Source organism: Sinocyclocheilus grahami, unplaced genomic scaffold (assembly GCF_001515645.1).
Source record: "Sinocyclocheilus grahami isolate Dianchi unplaced genomic scaffold, SAMN03320097.WGS_v1.1 scaffold375.1, whole genome shotgun sequence".
In the NCBI taxonomy this organism is placed as follows: domain Eukaryota; kingdom Metazoa; phylum Chordata; class Actinopteri; order Cypriniformes; family Cyprinidae; genus Sinocyclocheilus; species Sinocyclocheilus grahami.
This window is the reverse complement of record NW_015505554.1, coordinates 304,423-330,022: the sequence shown is the minus strand read 5'-3', so window position 1 is coordinate 330,022 and position 25,600 is coordinate 304,423. Positions and strand designations below refer to the sequence as shown.

The following is a 25,600-nucleotide window of genomic DNA, read 5'->3' as shown; positions in this document are numbered from 1 at the left end:
CTCCCACAAGAAGCCTCTCCTCATTCCAAGGAAAGCCCCGTTCTGGCAGCTCCTTCGCGGAGTTACAGCCTCCTCCTCTCAGTCCGTGTTATTGTTGAGGGGGAGCGGAGAGGAGGCGGTAGTCCCGCAGTCATGGCGCTGCATTAGGAGGAGTAAAGCACCAGCTCCTCTACCCCTGAGGGACGGACGAAACCTCACGGCCAGGAATACACCGGCGAAGGCGGATAAGAGCGCTGTCATGCAGTACACGCACAGAAGAATCTGAACGCGTCCGCCGTTAAAGATGTCCGCGGAGGTGCAGCGGCTGTCCCGGGAGCTGGCGGAGACCACGCGGGAGAAGATCCAGGCGGCGGAGTACGGGCTCGCGGTGCTGGACGAGAAGCAGCGGCTGAAGCAGCGGTACGACGAGCTGGAGGCGGAGCACGAGACCGTCCGCCGGGAGCTGGAGCAGCTGCGAGAGGTGCGTGGACGCGGAGCAGTACTGTAATCGTGTTCGCGGAAAACACCGAATTCATCCGGTCGCGTTCTTCATAAATGTGTCACTTGCCTATGATGTCCCACAATTCCGTGCGTGCGGCGGTTGTTGGGAAGAATAGCAATGTTTTCTGATGCAGAAATCCATGAAGTGGATTCGGCCTCTAGTCGTAAGCTTTCTAGTGATTTAACATTTGCTTGGTTATGACTGAGGCGAATGCATTTTTAGGGTCATTATTATTTAGTTAGTCTGTAACCAGTCATGTGCAAAGTGCTGCCTGTGTTTTACTGTGTAGCTGCTATAGTGAATGTCACTTTGTTCATGCAGTGACATGAGCATCTTTATTATTCTGTAGGCCTAGTTGTTCTCCTCTGTCACTCCATTGCTATTTCTCACAGGTCCTCAGTGGTTTCATTAGTGTACAGTATGCTGTCAGCTCGTGAGTGATGGGGGATGAGACGGGCCTGCTTTTGAATTTTTGCGGGAGTCTCAGTCCCCTCCTAAAGGGCCAAGAGAGTCGCAGCCCGAAGAGGAATGAGGGGAGTGCAGATGGTTTCCTCCAGCCGAGCTGCAGATAAATCAAACTGAGTTTGCACACTAGTGCCTGAGAATGGCGCTCAGTGGCGGCACACAATGAGAGATGGGATGCTTTAGGAATTTGTTGAAATGAGGACGTGCTGGAGGTCAATCAGCAACAAAAAGCGTCGTTGTGACCGGCTGCAGGCCTGTTATCGGCGATCAATTATCAAAACTTGCCTGATTTTTATTTTATTTTTTTGGAGCTTGACTAACTTCCTCTCACATTTAGGTCCTTTTTGACATTTTTGAAGGTTACTCTTTCTGTCTCCGTTCACCAGCTCTGTCTGTTCATTGATCACAGTCAGTATCACAGTGTTCATGTCAAACGTAAACACAACCCACTTGTGGACATGTATATGACCGTTGCCTAGAAGGTATGGTTTATCATTTAAAAAACTTGAATAAATTAGTATTAGGTAGGTTTTGTTTGTTTGTTTGTTTGTTTCAGAAGACACTAAGACACCGATCCATCCACTGGGGTCGTATGGGTACTCTCATAATGGCTGTATGTGATTTTTGGGACGTCAACGTTTGGGTGCCTATTCAGTAACAGCCAGCATAACTCAGCAGTGCGATGACTTGAAGGGTCTGTTAAAGTTTAACCGCTGACATGCAGGGTCACAAGCACCCACTCCAACTTGGTTTTTCGAATGCACATGATGAAAATCAGTGGAAACAGGTTAGTGGGGCTTTAGATGCTGGCGGTGCTGCGCTTGGCAAGCCAGCTGTCCCACCCTATAGCAGAAGAAGAAGCTAAAAGCGTTTACCTCATGCTCTTTCAAGCAGTGTGTCTTTGTTTCTTGAGGGTGCAATTGAGAACAAATCTGCTAAATTAGTCCTTGTGTTGAATAACTCCGGATTGGTCCTGTTGCTAGAGCAGGTGTCCCACATAGCTAGCAGGTTATCCATCAATGTGGGCGGTTTATAGACCGTTTGTTTTGGAGCTGTTCAGCTGTTCAAGCACAAGTTGATATTCTGGGTAACACTACAGAGCCAGCTTTAGAGATTGTATGTGCATCCATATCAGCCCTTTGACTTTTATCAGCTTTACAGCTCGCTGTTAGTCACTAAAGGCCTGAAATACTTCAAGCGAATTTGAAGGATGAATAGTGTGATGCCATTTTGACCAAAATCTGTCCAAAGGGAAGGTGTTTGAGTTTGTTCTGCTGGTTAGAAACAGCTAGCCGGCGCAGACTTCAGTACCGGCTGTTGGACACCCTCCTAACTGCCATTTGTCCAAGATGATGACTAAAATCTTATCAGGGTTACAGTATATACTGCAGTATGTTTCTTTTTGCTGGAAATTCAAGGATGAAGTAGTTTATTTTTCAAATAACCATGTGGAAATGCCTGTTTTTGGTTTTGGAACACTTTACAAATGTACTTCCTCTCATTTGATTATTTTCTGTGTTTATTTGGAACTCGGTGGACAAAAAGCAAGAGATTAAACACGAGTTCAAACCTAAAAACTCCAAACGGTCAAAGTAAAATCCGAGTGAAGCTGTTGTAAAATAGTTGACGTACACACGCCTTTGGAAATTAGTTGAATACTATCATTTGGCAAGTAGTGACATTACTAGGAAGCCATAATCAACATAAACTCCATAGAAACACTATGTTCTGTCTAACATTTCCCTTCATAACAACATCTTTCTTTTTGGGGGATTTTCTTCAGCTATTCCTCATTGTATAATTTTTGCTATGGCATAAAGAAGTTCTGCCCGCTGAGAGCTGCACAAACACCTGCAGCGGTATAAATGATGTAGCAGAATCTCTACTAGTTGACACATGTCTACCATCACATGGTAAATAGCGTTAAACCACCCAGCCCTAACCTGGGGTGAACTTGGGTTGGGCAATATGGTAAAAATATCACATCACAAATTCTGGATCATGATTCACTATCTCATCATGATTCTTTCTCATGTTGGTTTTTGAGCCTGTTTTGGAAATTACTGAGCAGTACAAGTTAATTTCCCAATTTAAAAAATATAGCCCTACAAGGCAACAAAACAAAAGAAATAAAGACAGACTGACATTTAGGCTAAAGGGTGGATAATATAAGAAATCTTATTTCACTTCATTTTGTTTCATTATTTTATCTTTGTTATTAAAAATAAGATCAAAGATGCAGAATACCAACACTAGGCTAAATACAATAAATGAATGCAATAAACAGTTTTAATTTTTATTCTTTCAGGTACAGTAGGTCTATTTAACAATAGCTTTCAAGTAAGAAATTGAATAAAATGTAAAAAAATAACGCTGCATAAATGAAATATACTTAGATTCTTATTAAAGCTACAAAAGTTATTCAGTCAAAAGCAATGATTTTTCTCTTTTTTGCACATTAACAGCATGGACAGCAGCAGATATATTAGGCTGCTTCACTTAAGACTTAATGCACGGATCCAACATACCATTTTTCCCCCTCTCCCACTCAAGACATAACCTACTGTGTTTATGTGAATCCTGTGTTTTTCTGACAGTTTAAGCGCACATGATAACTGTGCTAAACCATTGGTTTTCAATCCTGGTCCTGGGGACCCTCTGCTCTGCACATTTTGTGTCTCCCTTATTTAACACGCCTGATTCAGATCATCAGCTCATTAGGAGAGAGATCCCTGAACTGCATCGTCTGTCAGATAAGAGAAAACATACTAAATGTGCAGAGCAGAGGAAAACCTCCGCGCCAAACTATACTGTACTTACATGGGGTACCCTAAAGTAATTTATTAAATGCAGCATTGTTAAAAACAAAGTTGCTTCAGCTGGTGCCTGAACTCACAGGAAACTCCCTCAGCCTTAGTAAACACTTCCTCCTCCTCCGGCCAGCTCAGAAGAATGGTCACAGGAACAATAAACATACTGAGCTGTGCTGCTGTGTGCCGTTTAAACGGCCAGCTGTTCTCTATGGCAGCATCCTGACTGAAATAGATTAGAAACAACCTACATGGGTAGCAACAATTTTTTCCCGTTTTCAACCCGACATTTGTTATTCCAGTGTATTAAATATAAATATTAGGGGTGTAACGATATTCAAACCAAACCGCAATACACCACCCACAATACGTATCGCGGTACTCTTGGTATGTAGGGGTTGGACTATACTGACTGTCCAATGACCAGGCTTTTAACACGGGAGTTTGATTGACAGGCGATCTGACCAATCATAATGCCGAATCCGCCGTTTTGTCCGACAAACAAACCAGACAGGAAAGTTAATAGATTAACGTCAGTACAGTCGAACTTGAAAATGGTGTATTGATGTCTTCCGCGGTTGAGACGACATATGTTCATTCATGTTTATTTCGAGCTATAATTAGCAGGAAGAGATCGATTCACATTTGAACCACTAGAACTGAGGCTCTACAGCGATAGGTCACATTAAAGAGTCACAAACATATGTATAGTTTGAATTTGTTTAAAAATTAACAACTTTGAAAGCCGAGACTTATAGTTTCATTCCAAAAGTAACCTGCTCTGTCTTGTTGGTCAGATCGCCTGTCAATCAAACTCCTGGCGAAGGCTGAGATCCCGCCCTACATTCCAGAAGCCGTTTCACTCGTACGTCACAGAAGGGAAGAAAGGCTATCGCAACTTCCGTTTCATGCCGACTTTAAAGGAACAGCAGTCTATTCCTGCTGCCTGTGTTTTTAATGTTCAACAACAAAAGATAAGGAAATCACTCACGTCTCTTGACTGAATAACTTTTGTAACTTCAACAAGGAATGATCTTTAATTTATACAGTGAAATATGCTCTGTTATTTTACATTTTGTTTACTTTTAGATTTCTGGGCCTGAAAATTACTGTTAAACACCTGAAAACACAGTTTATTTGATTTGTGTCTTTGCTCTATTGTTTTTATTTGTGCTGTTGCATTTAGTTTGATTATTTGTTATTATTTTCTTTATTTTTATTTGACCATAGTCCTTTTTTCCCTGAACATAGCACATACCGAACCGTACTGAACCGAACCGTACTGAACTGAACCATGAGCAATCTGAACCATTACACCCATAATAAATACGAGTATATATTATATATGAACATTACAGTTGATACTGAAGAACATACTGTTATAGAAAGTTCAGAAGAACAGCATTTATCTGAAATAGAAATCTTTCTTATATAACTTTATCATCACTTTTGATCAATTTAAAACATCCTTCTCCAGTAACGGCTGTAAACAAAGCAGCTCCGCTCATGAACGCTACTTTATCAGATAAAAATGCCATCTAAACTATTCTGAAGACAGTCGGTTCCCTTCAGAGATACATTTATATAAAACACCCGCGACGCGTTTTGATTTTGAAACAAACGCCACAAATAAATCAATGTATGGGAAACACTGGTAACGTATATCGGAAATGTGTTTAAAAATCATATCACCGTTATTGAAAAAAATTATATCGCGATACATATTGATATTGAATTATTGTCCAGCCTTTACTGTTGATCATTAATACTGATTAGATGTTTTTTGTGAAGTCCTGCGATTGCCTTCTCCAGGAATTTATCATCTTTTTTGTTTTGTTTTTTGTTGTTTAAAAAAAAAAAAAAAGTTGTTTTAAACAAAATTTTCTCTGATTAACATGCTTTTATCATGTCGCCTTGTTTGCGTCTAGTTAGGGCACAGTGTTAGAATTTAAACATTCTGTCATACATTTTAAAAACTTAAATTAGCATAAATGAAAGGTACAAGGAATACTACAGTGATGATGATGATAGGAATCTGAAATGATTTTATGGCTTATTAGGTCCCCCTTGGAAGTTTGCTGAGGCCCCTTATTGAGCGCTGGATCCCCTGCTTGAGAATCTCTGTTTTAGACCTCAATGACAGGCATAAGCTATTTTATGTCAGTTATAAACATAATTACTTTATATATATATATATATATATATATATATATATATATCGTTTGTTTATTTTTTCATTTCTCAAAGCTCAAAACTTTCCCCTAGATTTCTTCTAGCTCTAGCTGTAACCAGCAGAATCTCAAACTCAGTTTTTTTTACAGCAGAAAGCTGCCATAGAGACCATAGCTTCCTATCTATCTACCAGAAATCAATCAACCCAAAAGTTAGGGAATAAAAAAAAAAAAGGCACTTTCACACCCTCATAAAATAAAAGGTCTGAGAGAGTTCTCAAACCTGAAATGTTCCGCATGTACACTTCTCCAAGTACCCTCTAAAAGGGCTGAGACTCCAGTCTTTCCCGTTGTAAACTGATCCTAAAAGTGGAACCCTGAGCAACCTTGATCATTTCATTCAGACTTAAGTTCTAAATTTAAGGAATGTTTTGTCACATTTGGATTTGTCTCATATTTGATGAAGTTTGCATCAAAAATTGTGCTATTGTCCTGTTTATTACTGTGAAGCTGCTTTGAAACAGTCTGTATTTTATAAAGCGCTATGAAAATAAAGGTGAATTGACTTGGTGCTGCAGTGAGCACACTTTTGGATACAGAGTTTGCATGGTATACTGCTTGTTTTCTCTAATCTTTGTATCCTTCTTCCATTACACAGGCCTTCGGACAGGCCCACTCCAACCACAGGAAGGTGGCGGCTGACGGTGAGAGCCGCGAGGAGTCGCTGATCCAGGAGTCGGCGTGTAAGGAGGCGTATTACGAGCAGCGTATGCAAGAGCTGCAGGCAGAGCTGCGACAAGGACGTAACATCCTGACCAACGTCCAGTCAGAGAACGAACGGCTTGCCACCATCACTCAGGAACTCCGAGAGGTCAGTCTGAGCACTTCAGCATGAACTGAGTGCTAGTTCAGAGCCAGTGCTATTGCCGGTTCGGAGTTGTTTCGACTGGCGAGCCTTCTAAGAACCGGTTTGCCTTTCCACGGGCTAGAGAGCCACCACAGAGCCAGGTCTTACGTCATTGAATACGTCTCATCTTTCCCAGCAACGCTAGCACGGCAGCGCCAAACACAACAGGCTTGATGGTATTTTTTCTTTTCATCTTGCCTCTGTATAATGCATATTAAAGTTCATAAGTGCAGCGCTGCTTTGTTTACAGCGGAAACCAGGAAACACTAAGCGCCACCTGCTGGCAGAGAGTGCATCTGCGTCTCGTTCAGCTCGTCTGCTGTTTCGGTTTCATGCAGATATTTTTTATGCATAATTTCACAAAACTGAAGTCAAATCATTCTGTTTTTGCTTCAAATTTCGAAATTATACAATCTAATTTAGATTAAAAAGTGCTCATGTTGCATGTATGCAGCATCTTTGTTTGGATCAAGATTAAAATGCAGTGGTTGCCTCTAATTTTAAATGGAAAGAGCACAGACAAAGCCTTAGTTTGTTTATATGAAGAGATTTATTTGATTTGTGTTACTTATTTATTTGATTTGGGGCTTGTTTTAAAAAAAAAAAAATGTAGTTTTTTGACGCAAGCGGTTCGTACTTCTAGACCAGCAATGTTTTGGTGCTACTTACGAACCACGTTTCCTGGTTCGGAGCTGGTGCTTTGGGTGTCGAAAGACAAAGAACCGATTTGAAACTAGTCTCTGGCTTCGAACCAGTACTCAAACTACCGTGGTGGAAAAGGTGTATGTGTGAGCGTCTGTCTGACTGAACGGCCTGTGTCTGGATCATTAGGACGGTCACATGCTGATGAATGCATTACAGTGATTGGAAGCTTTAGTAGTAGATTTAGAAATCTCCCGCAATATGATCAGTCTGGAGCTCTTTCTTTAAGGAAGAGCGTGAAAAAAAGGACAAATCAAGATGTGCTCAGTTGATGGACTCTCGATGGCAAAAGGTGTTTCAACCAAGTATTAGTTGAGGGGTGTGCGATATAGTTTATGATAATTTCATAATTGTTGTTTTAATGATATGTAAGCTCACTTTATCAAGTATGTCACTCACTTTGTAGAAAACAGTCTTGAGAGTCCAAAAGCATTCACTGTGTGATAGAGTACAGTTAGAATGCTCTGATAATTGAAGTGTGTTTTTTTTTTTATATTTGAAAGCCATGATGTAGTTATGTAATAACAAAAAGCAAGAGTGCCGTTTTCCTGAATGTTAGTTTGTCAGCGCAGTCACAAATGTAATATTACTTTATGCAATAGTTTCAAAAAACAAGAAGTTAATATTGAGTGAGTTACATTTTAGACACAATATTGTCTGTTTTTTTCCCTGTTTTGCAAATGAAAATTGTTTCAAACAAAGCCAGAACAGAACATTTGTGTGGCCTGAAATGGCTTAGTTTGTTCATATTAAGAGATTTCTTTTATTTGTGTAACTTGTGTAACACAAAGAAACGTGCAGCAATAGCTTAATAAAACAACACCTTTTCATTTACTGTATAATATCTTCAGTCTAGTTTTGTTAAAATAAATCGTGAGAAAATTGAACCGTGAAATCAAAACCGTGAATCGAATCGTGAGTTGAGTGAATCGTTATATTTGTATCGATTTTCAATCGTGAATCGTTACATCCCTAGTGACCAGTAATGTCTAATTCACCAACAAGGATGCAAATATAGGATTAAAAGGAAATTAAGAATATAAACCGACAGATGGAGTGAGGATTTGGGAAAAGAAAGAGACTGTGTTTAATGGCACAGTCCTCTGGAAGGGATTAATGAAGTGAAATGAGTTTTTGCGTGTGGCTCAGCAGATGGGGCAAAGACGGAGAGATAGAGACGGAGGCGTACAGATGGACTGATAAACAGATTCAAGCAGGTCAAAGGATAAAAGTGTGGTTGATTTAGAGCGAGACATACAACCATTCATGGTGATATATTTACGGTAGGAAATGTACAAAATATCTTCATGGAACATTATCTTTACTGAATATCCTAATGATTTTTGGCATAAAAGAAAAATCGATAATTTTGACCCATACAATGTATTGTTGGCTATTGCTACGAATATACCCCAGCGACTTAAGACTGCTTTTGTGCTCCAGAGTCACATATATGCTGTTCTTTCTATTCACCAAAGAATCCTGAAAACAAATGTATCACAGTTTCCACAAAATATTGTGCAGCACAACTGTTTCCAACATTGATAATAATCAGAAATGTTTCTTGAGCAGCAAATCAGCATATTAGAATGATTTCTGAAGATCATGTGACACTGAAGACTGCAGTAATGATGCTGAAAATACAGCTGCGCATCACAGAAATAAATGACATTTTACAATATATTCACACAGAAAACAGCTGTTTTAAATTTGTATAATATTTCACAATACTGCTGTACTGTATTTCTGAGCAGCTGCTTCTGCTGTCTTACAGAGCAGTCAGATAGTGGAGCTGCAGAGATCTCGCCTGCGCGACGACATCAAGGAGTTCAAGTTCAGAGAGGCTCGTCTGCTGCAGGACTACAGCGAACTCGAGGAGGAGAACATCACCCTGCAGAAGCATGTTTCTGTCTTAAAACAGAGCCAGGTGACATTCAGCTGCATCAGCCATCCGTGTTAAATATCAGTTCCATCAGTGGAGTTTCTGCTAGAGACAGTGGAAATGTGGCATTAGTCACAGTTAGCGTGTGTGTGTGTGTGTGTGTGTGTGTGTGTGTGTGTGTGTGTGTGAGATATCTTGTAGGTTGAGTTTGAGGGTCTGAAACATGAAATTCGTCGTCTGGAGGAAGATACCCAGTTTCTGAACAGCCAGTTGGAAGACGCCATCCGTCTGAAGGAGATCGCAGAGAGGCAGCTCGGGGAGGCGCTGGAAACCATCAAGACTGAGAGGGAGCAGAAGGCAAGAGATGATTTTGTTTCTTTTTTATGTTATTATTATTATTATTTACAGCTAGATATTATATTAAGGTTAAGCTGGAAATCGAGAACTAGTTCCATTAAAATAAATAAATACTGGAAACGATTGAATACTGGAGGACGAAATGTAGTCTTTCTTACATTGTCTTTTCACCAACAAACATAGAGCCTGCCAGTGTAGTCTAACTGACAGGTGACTGAGCCTCATGAGCTGGTATTTTTTACAGATTCAGTCAAAAGTATTCATAGGCTGGTGAGACTTGTCAGTGTTGGAGGGAGTTATAAATAGTTTGTCACATATTGTTACTTTTACCTCAGGAAAGCGGTTCAATGACTATAAACTCATTAATCAACTAGGAAAAAAATTGTCTAGATAGGATATTTTTTCAAAATGTATGCAGTATATTACACATTCATTATATTTGCGGTTAACCTGTTGTCTTCATTATTTAATATGTTTGATTAAATCTGTAGAAACCTAGTTATATCATTAAAAAGTTATTGCCTTGTGTGCAGCTTAAATGTTTATGTTTTGGTAAAAAACTTAATTTTGCTGCATCACTAGTCAAGTCACCTTTATTTATATAGCTCTTTATACAATAGAGATTGTTTCAAAGAAGCTTCACTAATAAACGGGAAAGTTAACAATTAATGATGCAAACTTTATATTTTGCCTCAAATACGAGGCAAATCAAAATAATGCTGTAAAGCAGCTCTAAAAAGACTATAGTGTCATTATTTAGCTCAAGTCAGTTCAGTGTTGATCCAGTTCAGTTCAATAACTGTAAAGTTCATACATTTTTAAAACAAGTTCAATTCAGCAATCAGCAGCTATTCTGAAAGCAATAGTCTCATTATTCAGTTCAGTTCAGTTTTGTTCTTGTCCAATAGTGCACGCGCGCGCACACACACACGATGCGCAAAACTCCGCATTTGAACAGTCAATAGCAAATACTTAAACTAATAACAAAACAGTAGCTGATTCAGAAGCCCAGATTGTCATAGCAAAGTCAGAATTACCTCCTCTCCTAGGTTCATGAAACGGTCGTCCATAAAATGCATTGCTGTTCTGTTGTAAGTAATCTTAAAGATTCCTAAATGCATCTACTTTCGGAAGGCCAAATAAAGTGCTTTTGCCTAAAAACACAGTGTCTCCCTGACATGGCTGCTTCAACACTAACTGCGGTTACTGAAACCACGCCTTCTTTCTTTGCGTGAACATTTGGCCAGGATTATGCTAATATTTCCACATAGTGAGGTAGAAATGTGGGGGCGTGTTAGAACGAGCCGTTTTAGGGGGCGTGGCAGAGTCTTAACTTTGATAAAGAATATCTCTTTGGTTTTGAGACTTTAGTCTTTGCAACTTCAGGGATCTTATCTATGCACAATCAGCTTGTAACACTCCAAAGAGAAAGGAAAACTTGAAATCGCATCATATGACCCCTTTAATATTATATACATACTATACTTAGTTTTTTAAACAATACTAAACATACATTTTGTACTAAACTCCTATAACTGTCAATGTACACTGTGTAAACCGCTATATAAATAAAATGGACTTGACGATGTGAAATGATTGTAGTATAGGTATTATTGTGGGGGTGGGGTGCTTTCATGAATGCAGTCTCAAAGGAACTGGAATCATTAAGTGGAATCAGAAAACAAATCCCTTGGGATCTCACTATCTAAATGTTTTGCATTTGTAGGCACATTTCTAATCATTTGAATGCAAATGTTGCGCATTTCCATCTACGAGCAACTTATGCGTGCCATTTACTTTTCTGTTATTGGACGTTTTTGGTTAACACAAGAAAAAACTATAGATTTACATTGAAGGACTTGACTTGAGGGTGGTTGAAACCACCAAGAACTCCTCCGTAGTTGCTTAGTAACACACTAAAACCTACTCAGAACACCCTAGAAAACAAATATCAAGGCCATGGCACCCCGAGTACTATGGCAGAGAGTTTAGCAGTTTCTTCTGAAAGGGTTTGTATCAGAAAAAGCCTGCTGTAGGCGTCTGCCAGTCCACCCTGAGGTCTGATTTAATCATATTTGTTGGGCTCCATTAATCCAGGCTGCCTTAAGAAAGGAATTGTCGCAGTACATGACCATCGGAGACTCGATGTACCACAGTCCTTTGAGCATCTCCCTCGATGGGCTGAAGTTCAGCGACGACACCTCAATCGAGCCCAACAACGACGAACCCCTCCATATCTACGAGAATGGCTTTGACAAGATCGACAACAACGACAACCGTGTTTCCACGCCCAAAAAAGGAGAGCGGTTTCACCCTTCCTCCAGCCTCGTGGACAATCTGCTGAATGAGCTCAACATCTCAGAGATCCAGAAGCTCAAACAACAGCTGCTGCAGGTGAGATAAGCTGTTTTGATCGGTTTACCGTATTCACTGTGTTCAGTCAGGCACCGTCATTTCAGCCGAGTTAGGCTGCGATATCTGCCAAAAAAATAAGACCAACCCAAAGGCAGAAATGTGGCATTCTGTGGAGGCACGTTTATAATATACCAAGTCAGTGCGATGCATAGTGTGTAGTTCTGTGTTTGATTGACTGACAGCTGGGCTGCTTAAATCCTATTAGTGGCAGTTGCATTGAGCGCCCGCCTCATCTGACACAATGAGCTGTCAGTTCAGCCATCTGTCAGGAAGTCAAGTTAGAAAAACTGACCTCTAACGAGGCGTCTCCATGCATACTGCAGTGTCCAGCAGAGATGTTCGCTGCAATATGGGCGAACAATATGATTCTAATATAATAGGAGCAATATGAGAGTGTTGTTGCAGCCAGCAGCACCTTCTGGCAATTATGGTAATCAGACGTAGCCCTCGTGACCTTTGAACACTGCTATTGATCAATCAAGCAATTATTCCAGACACAATAAACCAGCTGAGATGATGTGATTTTCCATACGAACATCTCAATTGAACAAAACACCCAAACCTCTGTGACCAGTAGTGACCACTTCAATTTTTGCATACATTTTTTATTACAAGCGATTTTCTTCAGTAACATGAAACCCCTTAAAAAAATTCTATCTCCATTTGAGAATGAATTTACTAGGGCTGCCCCCTAATAGTCGACTAACCTTTAGTCAACGAGAAGAGGCTTGGTCGACAAAAATTTTTTTTATTAGTTGCTTAGTCGCAGAAAAAAAGTGGTGAGGTCACGGACAGATTGTTAACGGCTGGATTTTGTGGTAATACAGTACATCCAAACGCTCGCCTATCATTCATCGACCTCAAATATGGCTTATCATCTGAAATATGCAAGTAGTAGCAACTTTACATGGCCGCTCAATCTAATGTTAATGCGCGCTTACAGCATGACAGATGGAGGCGCCGGTGCTCTTAAAATACTCAATTTTTGGTCATTCAGATAAGAGCAACACATCTTTCGAATCTGTAAAGCCTCTACGCTTATTTGTGTGCACTCACTATAACAACAAAACATTGTAAATTAATGAAAGCAAACAGGATGCGCTTTCTGCCGTCTCGGTCTCTGTGAACTTGAGCACGAAACTCTGTGTATACTTGCCTTACAGACTTGAAAATTATATCTATACAGAGTGAAATGTCTATTTTCAAGTGAAACAGTTAAAATCTGAAAAACAAATATTCTCAGATTATGTAATCCATAGGAAACTTGCATGCAGGTATGCATTGCATGCATCAGTGTCACCGAAAAAAACACGGAAAACACTAGTTTATCAATAGATTATTAAAATGTTAATGCAGTTTTTTTTTTTTTTTAAAGATTTATTTTTGGCGTTTTTGCCTTTTTTTTATTGACAGGATAGTAGTGAGACAGGAAGCTAAGTGGGAGAGAGAGGGGGGATGGGATCGGGAAAGGTCCGTGAGCCGGGACTCGAACACGGGACGCCCGAAACGCAATGGCGCTACATGTCGACGCGCTGCCCACGAGGCTATCGGTGATGACGTTAATGCAGTTTTTCTCTGACACATTCATCATCATTACTTCTGCCGGTGTGCTGTTGCAAGCTTTTTGCATGTGCTTGAGCGCTTATTAGGCTCTGTAGGCAATTAAAGGCTCATTAGTATGATTTAAATGGCTTATTTATAAACGTGCGATTAGTCGACTAATGCTTAAAATGAACGACTACTAGTCGACCAGACAAATCTTTAGTCGAGGGAAGCCCTAGAATTTACTTTAATGTCATATGAAAGGCCCGTGCTTTGAGAATGTGAAATCAGACATTTTGTGCAAAAAGTTTCACATCATTAATGTCACAAATTAGCTTATTTCAGCTTCGAAATCACAGAAGTTGAAAAGTGAACATTCGCTGTTTCTTTTTACATCATAACATTCTGTGTTGAATCCCAAGGTTTTTAATGTGGTCTCAAACACAAAGAAGAAAAAAGGTCAACCCAGTGCACGACCGTTGGGTTTTTGTATTCCACTCGCACTGTAACTGGCATGAACAAGACAGACAATTAAATCGTTAACTGCAAACCACAGTACCGAGCCCAAACTTCATGTCGGTGATATAGACAGGTTTTTCCCATCTCAACAGCCACATTTTTGAGGTGTGTCAGTACAGGTTAAAGCAGATCACACACCACTGCTTGTTTCAGCAAGTCCTGTAATTCATGTGTAGAGAAAATGTGCTTTTGAAGGAGGTTCTGCTTTTACTGACTTTTAAATGAAGTATACTGCAGATTTTCAGCCCGTTTCTGCAGGTCTTTTTTACACAAGTAATTAAAGGGTAATGGAGATCTTTAAATGAGTCCTTAAATGTTCTTTTCTTGGTCTTAAAAGGTCTTTAGAAATTCTTAAATGTACTACTTTCACAAAACCTGTAGAATAAACCATTCATGTGTCCTGCAATACCTAATGCAAGAACTCAAAACTCACTGAAATAATTTTCCCCTGGTGTGCAAAGTCGGGCTTTTGGCGTATACATTTGCAACAATGCAACCTATATGAAATCAGAGTGGATGGCATTAGACTCGGCTGAGTGAAGAAGAATGACATTGCGGGATCAAACAGATTGAAAAGATACACGTCGCGTGTGTGTTTGTCTGTTATTTAGGTGGAGCGGGAGAAGGGGACGCTACTGTCGACCCTGCAGGAGTCTCAGAAGCAGCTGGAGCAGGCTCGCAGAGCGCTATCTGAGCAGCACGAGAAGGTCAGCGGTCTCACCGAGAACCTCAACGCTGTCCGCAAACTCCAGGCCAGCAAAGAGCGCCAGTCCGCTCTGGAAAACGAGAAGGATCGCGACAGCCACGAGGACAGTGAATACTATGAGGTGGACATCAACGGCCCCGAGATCCTGGAGTGCAAGTACAAGGTATAGAAATATATTTTTTTTTCATATTTTTATGTGGTGTTTTCATCTGTGGCAGAAGATGTGAAGAAAAAAATCTAAATCTTAGATGGTGAACCAGTCATATATTTTGAATATATTTTCATTCAATGCCTAAAGTATCCAATTAAAAATGAACTGTTTTGTGTACAATGTGTTTTGTTCTTATTTTGAGCACAAGGCTGAAAGAAAAGCCCCCTTTGAACTACAGACAACCATGATTGGAGAGTTGTTGGCCTGAAGTATTCCACAAACATTCACATTATATAAAATGTGTATTTTATACATAGTTTATCTCTATCAATATTCTTTTGTCTCTGTTCTGCATTATTGACATTTGTATAAGACACCAGACGAGCAGATTTTCTCAAATCACAAAACATAGATTCTGTATTCCTCAAAATGAATCAAATGTCCAGGGAAATGCAAACACTGAACTTTATTTCATAATAATCCGTTAAATAATACAAATGCACTTTATAGAATTAATCTCACTTTATGCGCCAGTGCTGTGATTAAATTCCACATGGAAATGAAATTTCATGTTTCTTTCTTTCTTCCATTTTTTTTTTTTCTTTTCGGAAAAAAAAGGGGGCTTGCATATCTATTTCAATGAATGTAATTCCTTCAGACCAGTGAATATTGGCTTTGTTGATGTTTCCTGTTAACATCACACTCTATTTGAATCATTTGCAAGTGGGAGTTGATTCTCCTGTGAAGAATATGAAGATAATGGCCATCTAGAAATGCATTTCAAATCAGTCATTTTTAGGATGCTGCCTTAAAAGGTCCTGCCTTTTTAGACAGTGAAGCAGTTCAACAGTGATGTTGCATGCTGATTCTTTGATGCCACAGGTTGCTGTGTCTGAGGCGAGTCAACTGAAGGAGGAGCTCAAAACGTTAAAGGCAGAACATTCAGCCTGTCAGTCTCAGTATAAGGAGGAGCGGGCGCAGCTGGAGAGCCAGGTTGCATCTTTAAGCACACAGGCCTCTTCTCTGGAGCGCAGCAGCAGAGCCGACCGTGAGCAGCTGGCGCGGCTGGAGAAAGAGCTCCGTCAAGCCAGCGAAGTGGCAGGTGAATCCCAGGGCAGCCTTAACATCGCACAAGACGAGCTTGCCACCTTCAGCGAGGAGTTAGCCAACCTCTACCATCACGTATGCATGTGCAACAACGAAACGCCGAACCGCATCATGCTCGACTACTACCGCGAAGGTAAGGCTGGAGTTAATGGCACACAGACCACAGGCTGGGGCAGCCCTGACGGTCGCGGACGCCGCTCTCCCATCCTGCTGACCCGCGGCCTCTTCCCCAGCGACGGAGCTTCGTCTCCGGTCTCCTCCGTCCCGTCCCCGGTGCCTGATCCCCGCAAAGAGCCCATGAACATCTATAACCTGGTGGCTATTATCCGTGACCAGATCAGACACCTGCAGCTAGCGGTGGACCGCACCACCGAGCTCTCGCGCCAGCGCATGGCTTCCCTGGAGCTGGGTCTCGGGGCAGACCGAGACCAGGAGGCCAGCGTGGAGGAGATCCTCAAACTCAAATCGCTCCTCAGCACCAAGAGGGAGCAGATAGCCACGCTGAGGACCGTCCTGAAGGCCAACAAACAGGTCAGCGTTTCTCCCTCATCGCTACACTGATGGTGCATTTTGTTTTTTATGGAAAGTAATGCATTACGTTTCTTTTGCGTTACTGTTTGTCATTTGGGCTGGGCTTGCTTATTTGTCTTTTAATAACAAAAAATAACCCAAAAGTTATATTTTTGGTAACTGTAAAGGCCGTTTCACACCAGAAGTGAAATGAATAAGCCTCCGTCTGAAGGAAGTGCGTCTGCACCTCACTCCCGATCTCTCTCAGCATGGGGACAGGAGAGGCGTCAGTCAATATATAGCAATACGTAAAAGTAACTTGCTTATTTGATAAAGTAACTCAGATATTTCTTTGTAAATTTAAAAGTAATGTGTTACTTTTCTAGTTATTTAAATGTGATCTGATTATACTTATAAAGCGTTACCCCCAACACTTTCGACCATAAGGCATGAAGATATTAAGACATTAACATTAACAAGCTGCTAATTGCCCGTGTGTTTGTTGCTGTTTTTCAGACCGCTGAGGTGGCGCTGGCCAACCTGAAGAGCAAATATGAGAACGAAAAGGCCATGGTGACTGAAACCATGATGAAGCTTCGCAACGAGCTCAAAGCCCTAAAAGAGGACGCAGCCACTTTCTCCTCACTCAGGGCCATGTTTGCCACGCGGTATGAGCTCCTACAGATCTATGAAAACACACATTAGCAACAGTTTATTTGGCCTTATGACACTCCTGTATTTCCTTCTCTGTTCTCATCTATCAGTTTGATAGATGGGGCACCTGGACCTGGTTTGATTGGTGCCTATAAGATGAAAAATATAAAGACAGAAACTAATAACCTTGTATTTCACTATTAAGTGCAGTTACCAATAACATTACATATTTTGTCTTTTAACAGTAAAGCACTGAGCTGGGGCACAGATATAAACTGACATGAACCTCATCTCTCCTCTCTTACATTCAGAGAGTATTAGTGCAGATTGTACACCGAAGAAAACAAAAACTAAGCTTGCTCCTCGATTCACACAAATCTAAGCTCTACAGCCCTTATTTCTGCTTTGTATTTGCCCTTGTGAAAACCAGTGTTTGCCTGTAGTATCCAGGCTTTTAACAGTTTGTAGATCTTAGACATGTCTTACAAGTTTAGTGCGAAGTAAAATGATTAATATACTTACTGTGAAATATTCATTTTTTTGTATTTCTCTCTTAGAGATATAATTATTATTATTCAGATCGTTTGGCTTCCTAAAAACATTAGTGTGAATGTAATTCACAACTATAAAGCAGTTTGAGTCCACTTTAAAGTCCAGGTATAAGTCAATGCAAAAATCTTTTTTTTTGTTTTTTTATTCTGTTCAATTTAGTCACTGAAAATGTTGCCCTTGATCAGAAAATGTGCACCTGATAAATGTATCTTTAAAATATACAAAGCTTTCTTCCGGGGATCACATAGTCTCACACGATCTGTGTGTAGACGGTTTGTAGCAAGTAAGTGAGAAAATCAAACTGTGGCTGGCCTTCTTCCATGTAGGTCAGATGGCCTCTTCCTGTCGAAGTCGGCAGTTTTTGACCAGATTAAGATAAGTTATGTCTTGTGAGAACAGACTCCCAGTGATTGGGATCAGTGTCTTAGGTGCAGGTATGGGTCAGAGTAAAACTGCCGTTAAGTCTTTCCGAACAGACTGTAAGCCGTGACGGCATATGGTGCCCAATCAGATCCTCCTGACACGTGAACACCGTCAATGACTTCTCTGTGCTTAACGTGCATCAGGGAGGGAGGAATAGCAAAACTGATGAAACCGTTCTTTCACTCGTTTCAGTGGGAAGCGTTCTCATCAGCAGCTGTGTTCTGCGGCCCCTTCCATAGGCCCTCAGCTGCTCTGGGGCTCCAGGTTTTGTATTGGCCTGATCCGTGGGGTATTAATATGCTAATAAGGGCAGATTGTCAGACGTGGGGCTGGATTCTCTTTCCCACAGTCTCGAACATCTCTAAAATCACAGCTCAAACTATTCAGTCATATTGCACCCCAAAATCACAAGAGCGAAGTAAATGTACGTGTATATATAGATATGCTGTTCTTATTGAGTGTGATTCCTAAACATTTTCACCTTCTCTGTCTGTTTATATGGTTTGTCTGTTTCTTCTCTTTCACACTCGTCTCTTTGTTTTGTTTCTCTATCTTCTCTGAGATGATGTTCATTCCTGCGTTGCTGAAAAGCAGCTGAGGTGAATGTGTGTCAAGACGTATGTCACAATAACAATCCACACGCACTCGTGCAGCCGCAGATGGGTTCTGGCGTGACCCCCGGCCTCTTTCCCGGGAAAATCCTGACCCCTGCGTTTAGAGGCGATAGTTCTCTAATGAAGCTGCACTGATTTCTGTTGTGAGGCGCTGTGTCTTTATGTCTTAGACGCACACACTTTAGTGGGCTCGCGGTAGTTTGCCAGACTGAGGCTTGTTCAAAGTTCATGCCTGTGAGAAACTGAGAAATGCTACACAAACAAGCAGATCGACCAGTGATGGGTAACAATCAAGTAACCTGGCATGAGAGGCTCTGCTTTTTTCAATAATGATTAATGAAAAACCTATTACTATTACTATTAGTTAAAACTATCCTTTCACCAAATAACATGGTTCATTAATCTTACACAGTTTACTCTCATGATGTGACAAAACTAGATGGTTCACATTATAATTCAGTTTAATTGAATTTAGAGCCAGAACTTTTCAGAAAGTATTATTTTATATTTGACCTTTCAGATTCTCACGCCTGGTCCTCTGAGAAGGACTGATGAAGCACACCCTTGAGAAAATCTCAGGATTTATGCTTTATGATGACTGTAGGGTGTAGTTGCGTGTTTTGTGGTGATTATGGTGTATTGGGTGGTGTTTAGCGTGCACTGACACGCACTGTGCTTTAGGGTGTAGAGATGTAAGTGCAGTTTAGGGAAGGTGTGGCTCTGTAATCGTTCTGTCTGTTCCATCATGTGTCAATGGTTTAATCTCCTGACCATTCAACCCTTTATTAACATTAAGATCTGTTTAAATGACACAAGTGAGACAAAGCCTTATTTTATTTAAAGATCCCCCAAAAAATGGCCTAATGAGCACATTTTTCTTTCCAGTGGTTGTATTTCCTATTTCAGTGTCAGAACCATCTGCTTTATAAATCTCATGTATGAAAAGCTCAATTTGATCAGGTGCATATATCTTTGTACTTAGAGGGTTGAGGAAGATTGAGTCTTGGCTTTCTAACACTTAGCAGACAATTTCATCAAAATTTCAAAAGCCAGTGCCCTTTTATAAGTCCTGTTGAAACCTGATATTAAAATGCGTTTTGGTCAGCCAGATCACAGATAGATGAGGGGGAGACACATTACATTACACTTGCTGTTTTAATCCATCTCTTTTGACCATTTGACCAAATTAACCATGGTTTTGCTACACTAAACATAGTTTGACCATGGCATCTGTAGGTAGACTCTGGTTATACAAATCGTCCCCTTGGAATTATAAGGTTCTATCTGACAATTCAATGTTGCATTCAAATTTTAGGTGTGCGTTAAGGAGGCAGCCTTATCAGTGGTGCACGAGATGCGATGACGATGTAAGTGTCGTTGCATTATAATGTTTTTGTTAGCCTATCCAGCTGAAGCCACTAGATGCGGCGCTGCTGCTTTGTTCATTAAAAATATTGCGGGAAAAGAGAACATCAATGCGGAGAAGATCTTGTTTACATCAAAACTGAAACCAAGCCGTTTACACAGAATGCATATTTCGCGAGAGGGACATCTAGAGGGACATCTATCACCGTTGCACTCGTGAGAGCAAAAAAGAGCCGCATGTTTAGAAAGCCATGTAATATTAATGCAAGTTCAACTTTAAAAAAACATATCTCGAGACTTTATGGTAGGTTTTTCCCCATCCCACTGCAACTCGTGTTTTTAAATGAAAAATTTACTCTGTGTTTGGCTTTCGGCCCTTTGTATTAAACTATGAATACATAAATGATGCTGTTTTGTTTATAGTTGTTTAAGCAACTTAATTATAATTGGTTTATAAACATTATTTTAAATGTGATGCACTTTTTCCCCCACAGATAGTCATGTTTTCTTATGCTTTGAATAAACGTGCATTAGTAATATTTTGCTCCATGCGCCCTCTTGTGGCCTTAGCAGAAAAGCCAAAAGCTATTCTTCACCCTAACTGAAATTATGCATTTTAAATTTGAATATAATTCGAATTTTGATCATATTTAAGTACAAAATTCGAATTTAGTTTTTCAGCCATTTTGACAGGCCTAATCCCAACCACCTCTCTGTCTTTCAGCTGTGACGAGTACGTGACTCAGTTGGATGAGATGCAGAGGCAGCTGGCTGCTGCGGAGGATGAGAAGAAGACGCTGAACTCTCTTCTCCGTATGGCCATTCAGCAGAAGCTGGCGCTCACCCAGCGGCTGGAGGACCTGGAGTTCGACCACGAGCAGACCCGCCGCGGCGGAGCCAATGGCCGCTCCAAGACCACCTCCTCGCGCGGTAAACCCACCCAGTCCCACGTGAGTCACCCTGCCACCGCTGCCACCTGCGGGGGTCGAGGCGAGCCCAACGGCCTCCTGGGAACGCCGGTGGTGTTCTGCAGCGAGAAGTACAAGATCTACTGCGACTGAAGCGGCGTGAGCCTCGTCAGCCGTTGTACAAAGCTCCACTCGCGCGCTCTCTTGCTTGCTGTGTGCTAACCTATATGATGTGTCCGCTAAATATGGTCATGCCTGCTAGCGTCCTCGTAGCCAGGTGCATGTTGTAGTGCTAGCTAAGGGCAGACGGATATAACGTTTAGTCTTATTGGTGTGTTTCTGCTAGCGGCATTAAACCGAATTGCACAATCTTACAGCTCAAGGCAGTGGCTGTGCGTGCTTTTAGATTAGACGTGTTAGAGAGAGCTAGCCATAGGATTGTTGAATTGTGGTCACAAGTCAATAGCCATTCGCCCTTGTCCTCTGTCCATCTCTCTCCTGCCTCTGAAATCAGCAGCCCGTCCAATCAGGGAACTCGTGTTCACATGCCCGAGCAAACAAAATATGCAAACCTCCTCCCTGCCTCGTTGACGTGCAGGAAAACCCTTCGGATTGTGCCATTATTGTGAGAAATCAAAAATAACATCAAAAATGAAAATCGACGGGTTGGAGAGTGTGTGTGTGTGTTTTAGTGATGTCACACGTGAGGCAGGCGGGAACGACGCGTCTTCATAAATCAGTATGCGCCACAAAGACTTGCTTTTTCATTAGATGTCTGGCTGCTGATCTGAGAGCTTTAATATGTCTTAGACTTGATTACGTTTACTTGAGCACACACGGCTTCACACGGTGAAGTCATGGTGAAGGGCTTGCCACATGCTCAGTGCTGTCAACTTTCACAAGCTTTTTTGTGTATTTCCATTGCAGATGAAACATTAGAGAGGCCTTATCTGTCATTTCTGTACTTTTAAATGGCGTGGCCGCCTCATTTCAACACAAGAAGACAAGCCAATGTCTCTTTTTGTCAAACAAACGATTCAAAGTTTCAGGCTTTCATTCTCTGACTTGCTTAAAACATTTATCCTGAATCAGAGACAAATAGGGTTAATGCCTAATTCCTAGTTACTCTCGACCTCTGCATTAGTAATCTGTATATGATATGAAACTCTCATCTCCATATAGATTGCATTCACTCTTTTGTGTTTGCATCACGTGAAAGATTGACACAACTGAAGCAGTGGATGCTAACTAGGGTTTTTAGACAAACTGAAACAAAAGTTCATAATCTACTTGCAAGCTAATGTCGATTCATGCATTAATACATGAATTGCTGCAAATGGGTTAAATGAATGTCTTCTCGAATCACTGCATTTATAAAGGAAAAGTGCAGCACAACTCACATTTCAGGAACTCCAAAAGATAGCAGTGTTAAAACAAACATTATAAAGATTAAATGCATCTTTCACTTTCTGTAACTTGTACATTCTCTAGTTGTACAGTTGCTCTAGCAAGGACTGTTCCCATATGATCTAGTGGTCTGGATTCCTGGTTGTTACTCATGCTCCTGGAATGGGACGGGATGCCTCTGGCTCTGCCCACTCATCAGATTATTGACCTTCATTTTTTTAATTGAATTGACCTTTCACAGAAAAAAGAGGAATGTCTCATGTGGTTGACATGTCTCTCTTCAATCCATTTTTTCCCCTAATGCATAAGTCATTAAATCAGTTTGATCAGCAATGAAATTATTACCAATAAGAAATGAGCTGTCAGGTGGACAGTTGGTCTGTGTTTCGCCAAGAGGTGTGTTAGTGAAATGTTTCGCCATTGACTGTTCAAAAACTTTGTACAACTCATTAACATTCACTACTTTTTGTGGGATCACCGGTTGAGGTTTTTAGTTCTTGTGAGAACCTCTGGCTTCCTGCATCCTGTACTTCTCTTCCACACTCACTAATAAAACCTGTAACATGGGCTGTGTTTGGCTTCTGCTGACTAACCCGCCGCTTGAGCCGATGCAGCCGCTGTGTAACGCTAACCGTAATGCTAATGGCTTTTATTTCTTTGTCCCGATTTGCAGTAACGTTCAGCCTGAGCTGGAACTCGACATTCCACCACTTCCCACAAACCCAGTGCTCCCAAACCAGTAAACGGTCTCGAACGTATGAGAGACACTGGATGGCTGCCTTTATTTTTGGAAACCATTGGAAACTCAAACCTTTTATCGTTGTTATGCATTGTACACTCGGCGAATGAGCAGGATATAGTACATTTACATTCACAGAAGAACATTTGGGGGTTCTTTTGACACACATGGGAAGCCAGATGTCACAATGTCCTGAAAACTTAAACTCTTAAAAATCAACTACAAAAAAGAAAATGGGCTAATGTTCTTTTTCTCGAGACATTCATCTGTGTTTTGAGATTCTGTAACCTTTTCTCTTTTAATGTGGGGTTATATCACTTTTTATTATATCGGTCTATAGTTTGAGGCGTTCTGGTTTATGAGTCTGTTCACGTATTTTACACTAATATTTTAATAGTATTTGATTTCATTATGTACGTCCTCTGTAAGCAGAGCTCAACGTCACATAATCCATATCTACTCCAGTTCTGACATCTTTATGAAGTGAATCCATAAGATTATTCATGTGTTTTAATGAAATGTTGTTTCTCACATTCACATTTTAATGCTGGGCTTTTGTCTATTCATTATTATTATTTCGTCTATATAGGAATATTTCAAAGTGAACAAATAATTTAAAAAAGTGGCTTAATCTAATCACAAGGCTTTGGTTAAACAACCAGCAAATCAATAAAAACACTACAAAATTGATTTTTTCGTAACACTTCACAATAAGGTTCAGATAACAATAACAATGCAGCCATTTATTAATCTAGAATAATTTCTTTATATAGGAATACGTTTTTAACGTTGTATAAATTAACATTAGGTTAACGTATTATGAATTAACAATGAACAAGAGTATATTCATGTATTACCATTAACCTGGATGAATTAAGATTGTTCAGTTCACTTATTGTAAGTGTTTGCAATTTTTCTTTCGTTCGTTTCAAGCACCTTCGTGGGTCACTGACCTTCTGCATTCTGTACAAGAGGAAATGAATTAATTCCAAATTGGAATGCTGTAATTCTCTCTACTATCGTGCCAAGTGTCGGTACATCGTTTGGGTTGGTGTTAAAAGGATCAGAAGCGCTGAGACGAGGGTCTGCCCTGCTTTACCTTACCCTCAGTTTGGTTCATTTTTCCGTTTATGATCTTCATTCTGACCATTAGTGCCTTTTTGTTCTTTGAAGAGAGAATCCTAGCTTAGCGTTTAGTTTTTGTATTTAATTTTTCTCATTCCTTAAGGAAGAGCAGCAGATGACTTGTTCTAAACTTAGCAGCAGCAATAAGTACAGAAGACATTCATTCTGTTTTCAAGGGTGTGAAGATATCAATGATTAGAGAAATAAAACCGATTGTACTGAATCCGTCAGGTCAGTGATCCTAAGAGCAAATTCAGGGGTTTTAGAAAACGTTATGTTTCGTCAGATGGTTTGAAGCCAGAATTATCGTTTGCCTCAATATGAACAAAAATTTTGAGACACGAAACTTGTGTGGTGTTTTGTTGTCGGAGACTGGTGTTATTCTAGCTTTGTATGGTGAGGTAGCTGAGGTCATGTGATATCGATAGTATTGTTAACAATTGTGAGAAAGCTTGTGTCCTCTTTCTGTTCAATTGTTTTGTTTTTTTACATTTTTATATGAGCATTACAATTTCAGGAAACAGAAAACGTTGCATCAACAAGCAAATGGTGCCACGAAAGTCGCATTTTGTTTGTTGAGGCGTAAAATTAATAAATACAGTCAGCAAGTGAGGAGGAACTAAATTAAGTGCAATTAAACCAAAACGAAGGTATGTGGTAACTGAGGTTTTCTGTTTGCTGGAAGTGATGGCATTGTGATATTCAACTAGCTGTGGAAGCTTATTATTGGAAACTCTTATTATTGTGTTCCAGTATTGATCTATAAGGACCTATAAGTTTGATACCTTTATATAAAATAGCATTTGTTTGTTTGTATTAATTTGTCGGTACTGAACTTTATAATGTGCATTATTATGTCATATGCATGTTTCTTTCGGCTATGAGACTTGTACACAGAACCGAAAACAAACTTAGAACTCCAAAGACTTGGAAAAAGACAAAAAGCAGAAGAGCGAGTAATGTTTGGGTTTTAATTGGTCCCTTACTCTTGAACTAACGGAGTTGAAGTCTTGTTTTCTAGAGGTTTGTCTGTGTAGAAGTAGTCATGCTGGCTCAAGTCAGTAAATACAAATAAAAAGTCACTCAGC

General features: G+C 40.4%; 1 protein-coding gene across 3 annotated transcripts; it reads left to right on the top strand.

Annotated features, from left to right (window-relative positions):
• LOC107549568 (protein bicaudal D homolog 2) lies at positions 1 to 25,600 on the top strand. Of its 3 annotated transcripts, none has more exons than XM_016230702.1 (10): positions 1 to 460; positions 6,586 to 6,798; positions 9,311 to 9,463; positions 9,620 to 9,775; positions 11,873 to 12,169; positions 14,863 to 15,120; positions 15,991 to 16,746; positions 17,242 to 17,393; positions 21,058 to 21,283; positions 23,322 to 25,600. In XM_016230702.1, exons 1-10 carry the CDS (start codon positions 284 to 286, stop codon positions 23,322 to 23,324), a joined length of 2,391 nt encoding a protein of 796 aa, XP_016086188.1. In that variant the 5' UTR covers positions 1 to 283; the 3' UTR covers positions 23,325 to 25,600. The 3 variants fall into 3 exon arrangements, with proteins under 3 accessions (XP_016086188.1, XP_016086187.1, XP_016086186.1); XM_016230701.1 differs by having other exon boundaries at positions 21,058 to 21,400; XM_016230700.1 differs by having other exon boundaries at positions 21,058 to 25,600.

Excerpts from the sequence above, each read along its gene's own strand:
- LOC107549568 (XM_016230701.1), top strand. The coding sequence starts at position 284 with ATGTCCGCGGAGGTGCAGCGGCTGTCCCGGGAGCTGGCGGAGACCACG. Across the intron at positions 9,776-11,872 it reads AGACTGAGAGGGAGCAGAAG|GCTGCCTTAAGAAAGGAATT; the intron begins GCAAGAGATGAT and ends CCATTAATCCAG. Across the intron at positions 17,394-21,057 it reads AGGGCCATGTTTGCCACGCG|CTGTGACGAGTACGTGACTC; the intron begins GTATGAGCTCCT and ends TCTGTCTTTCAG.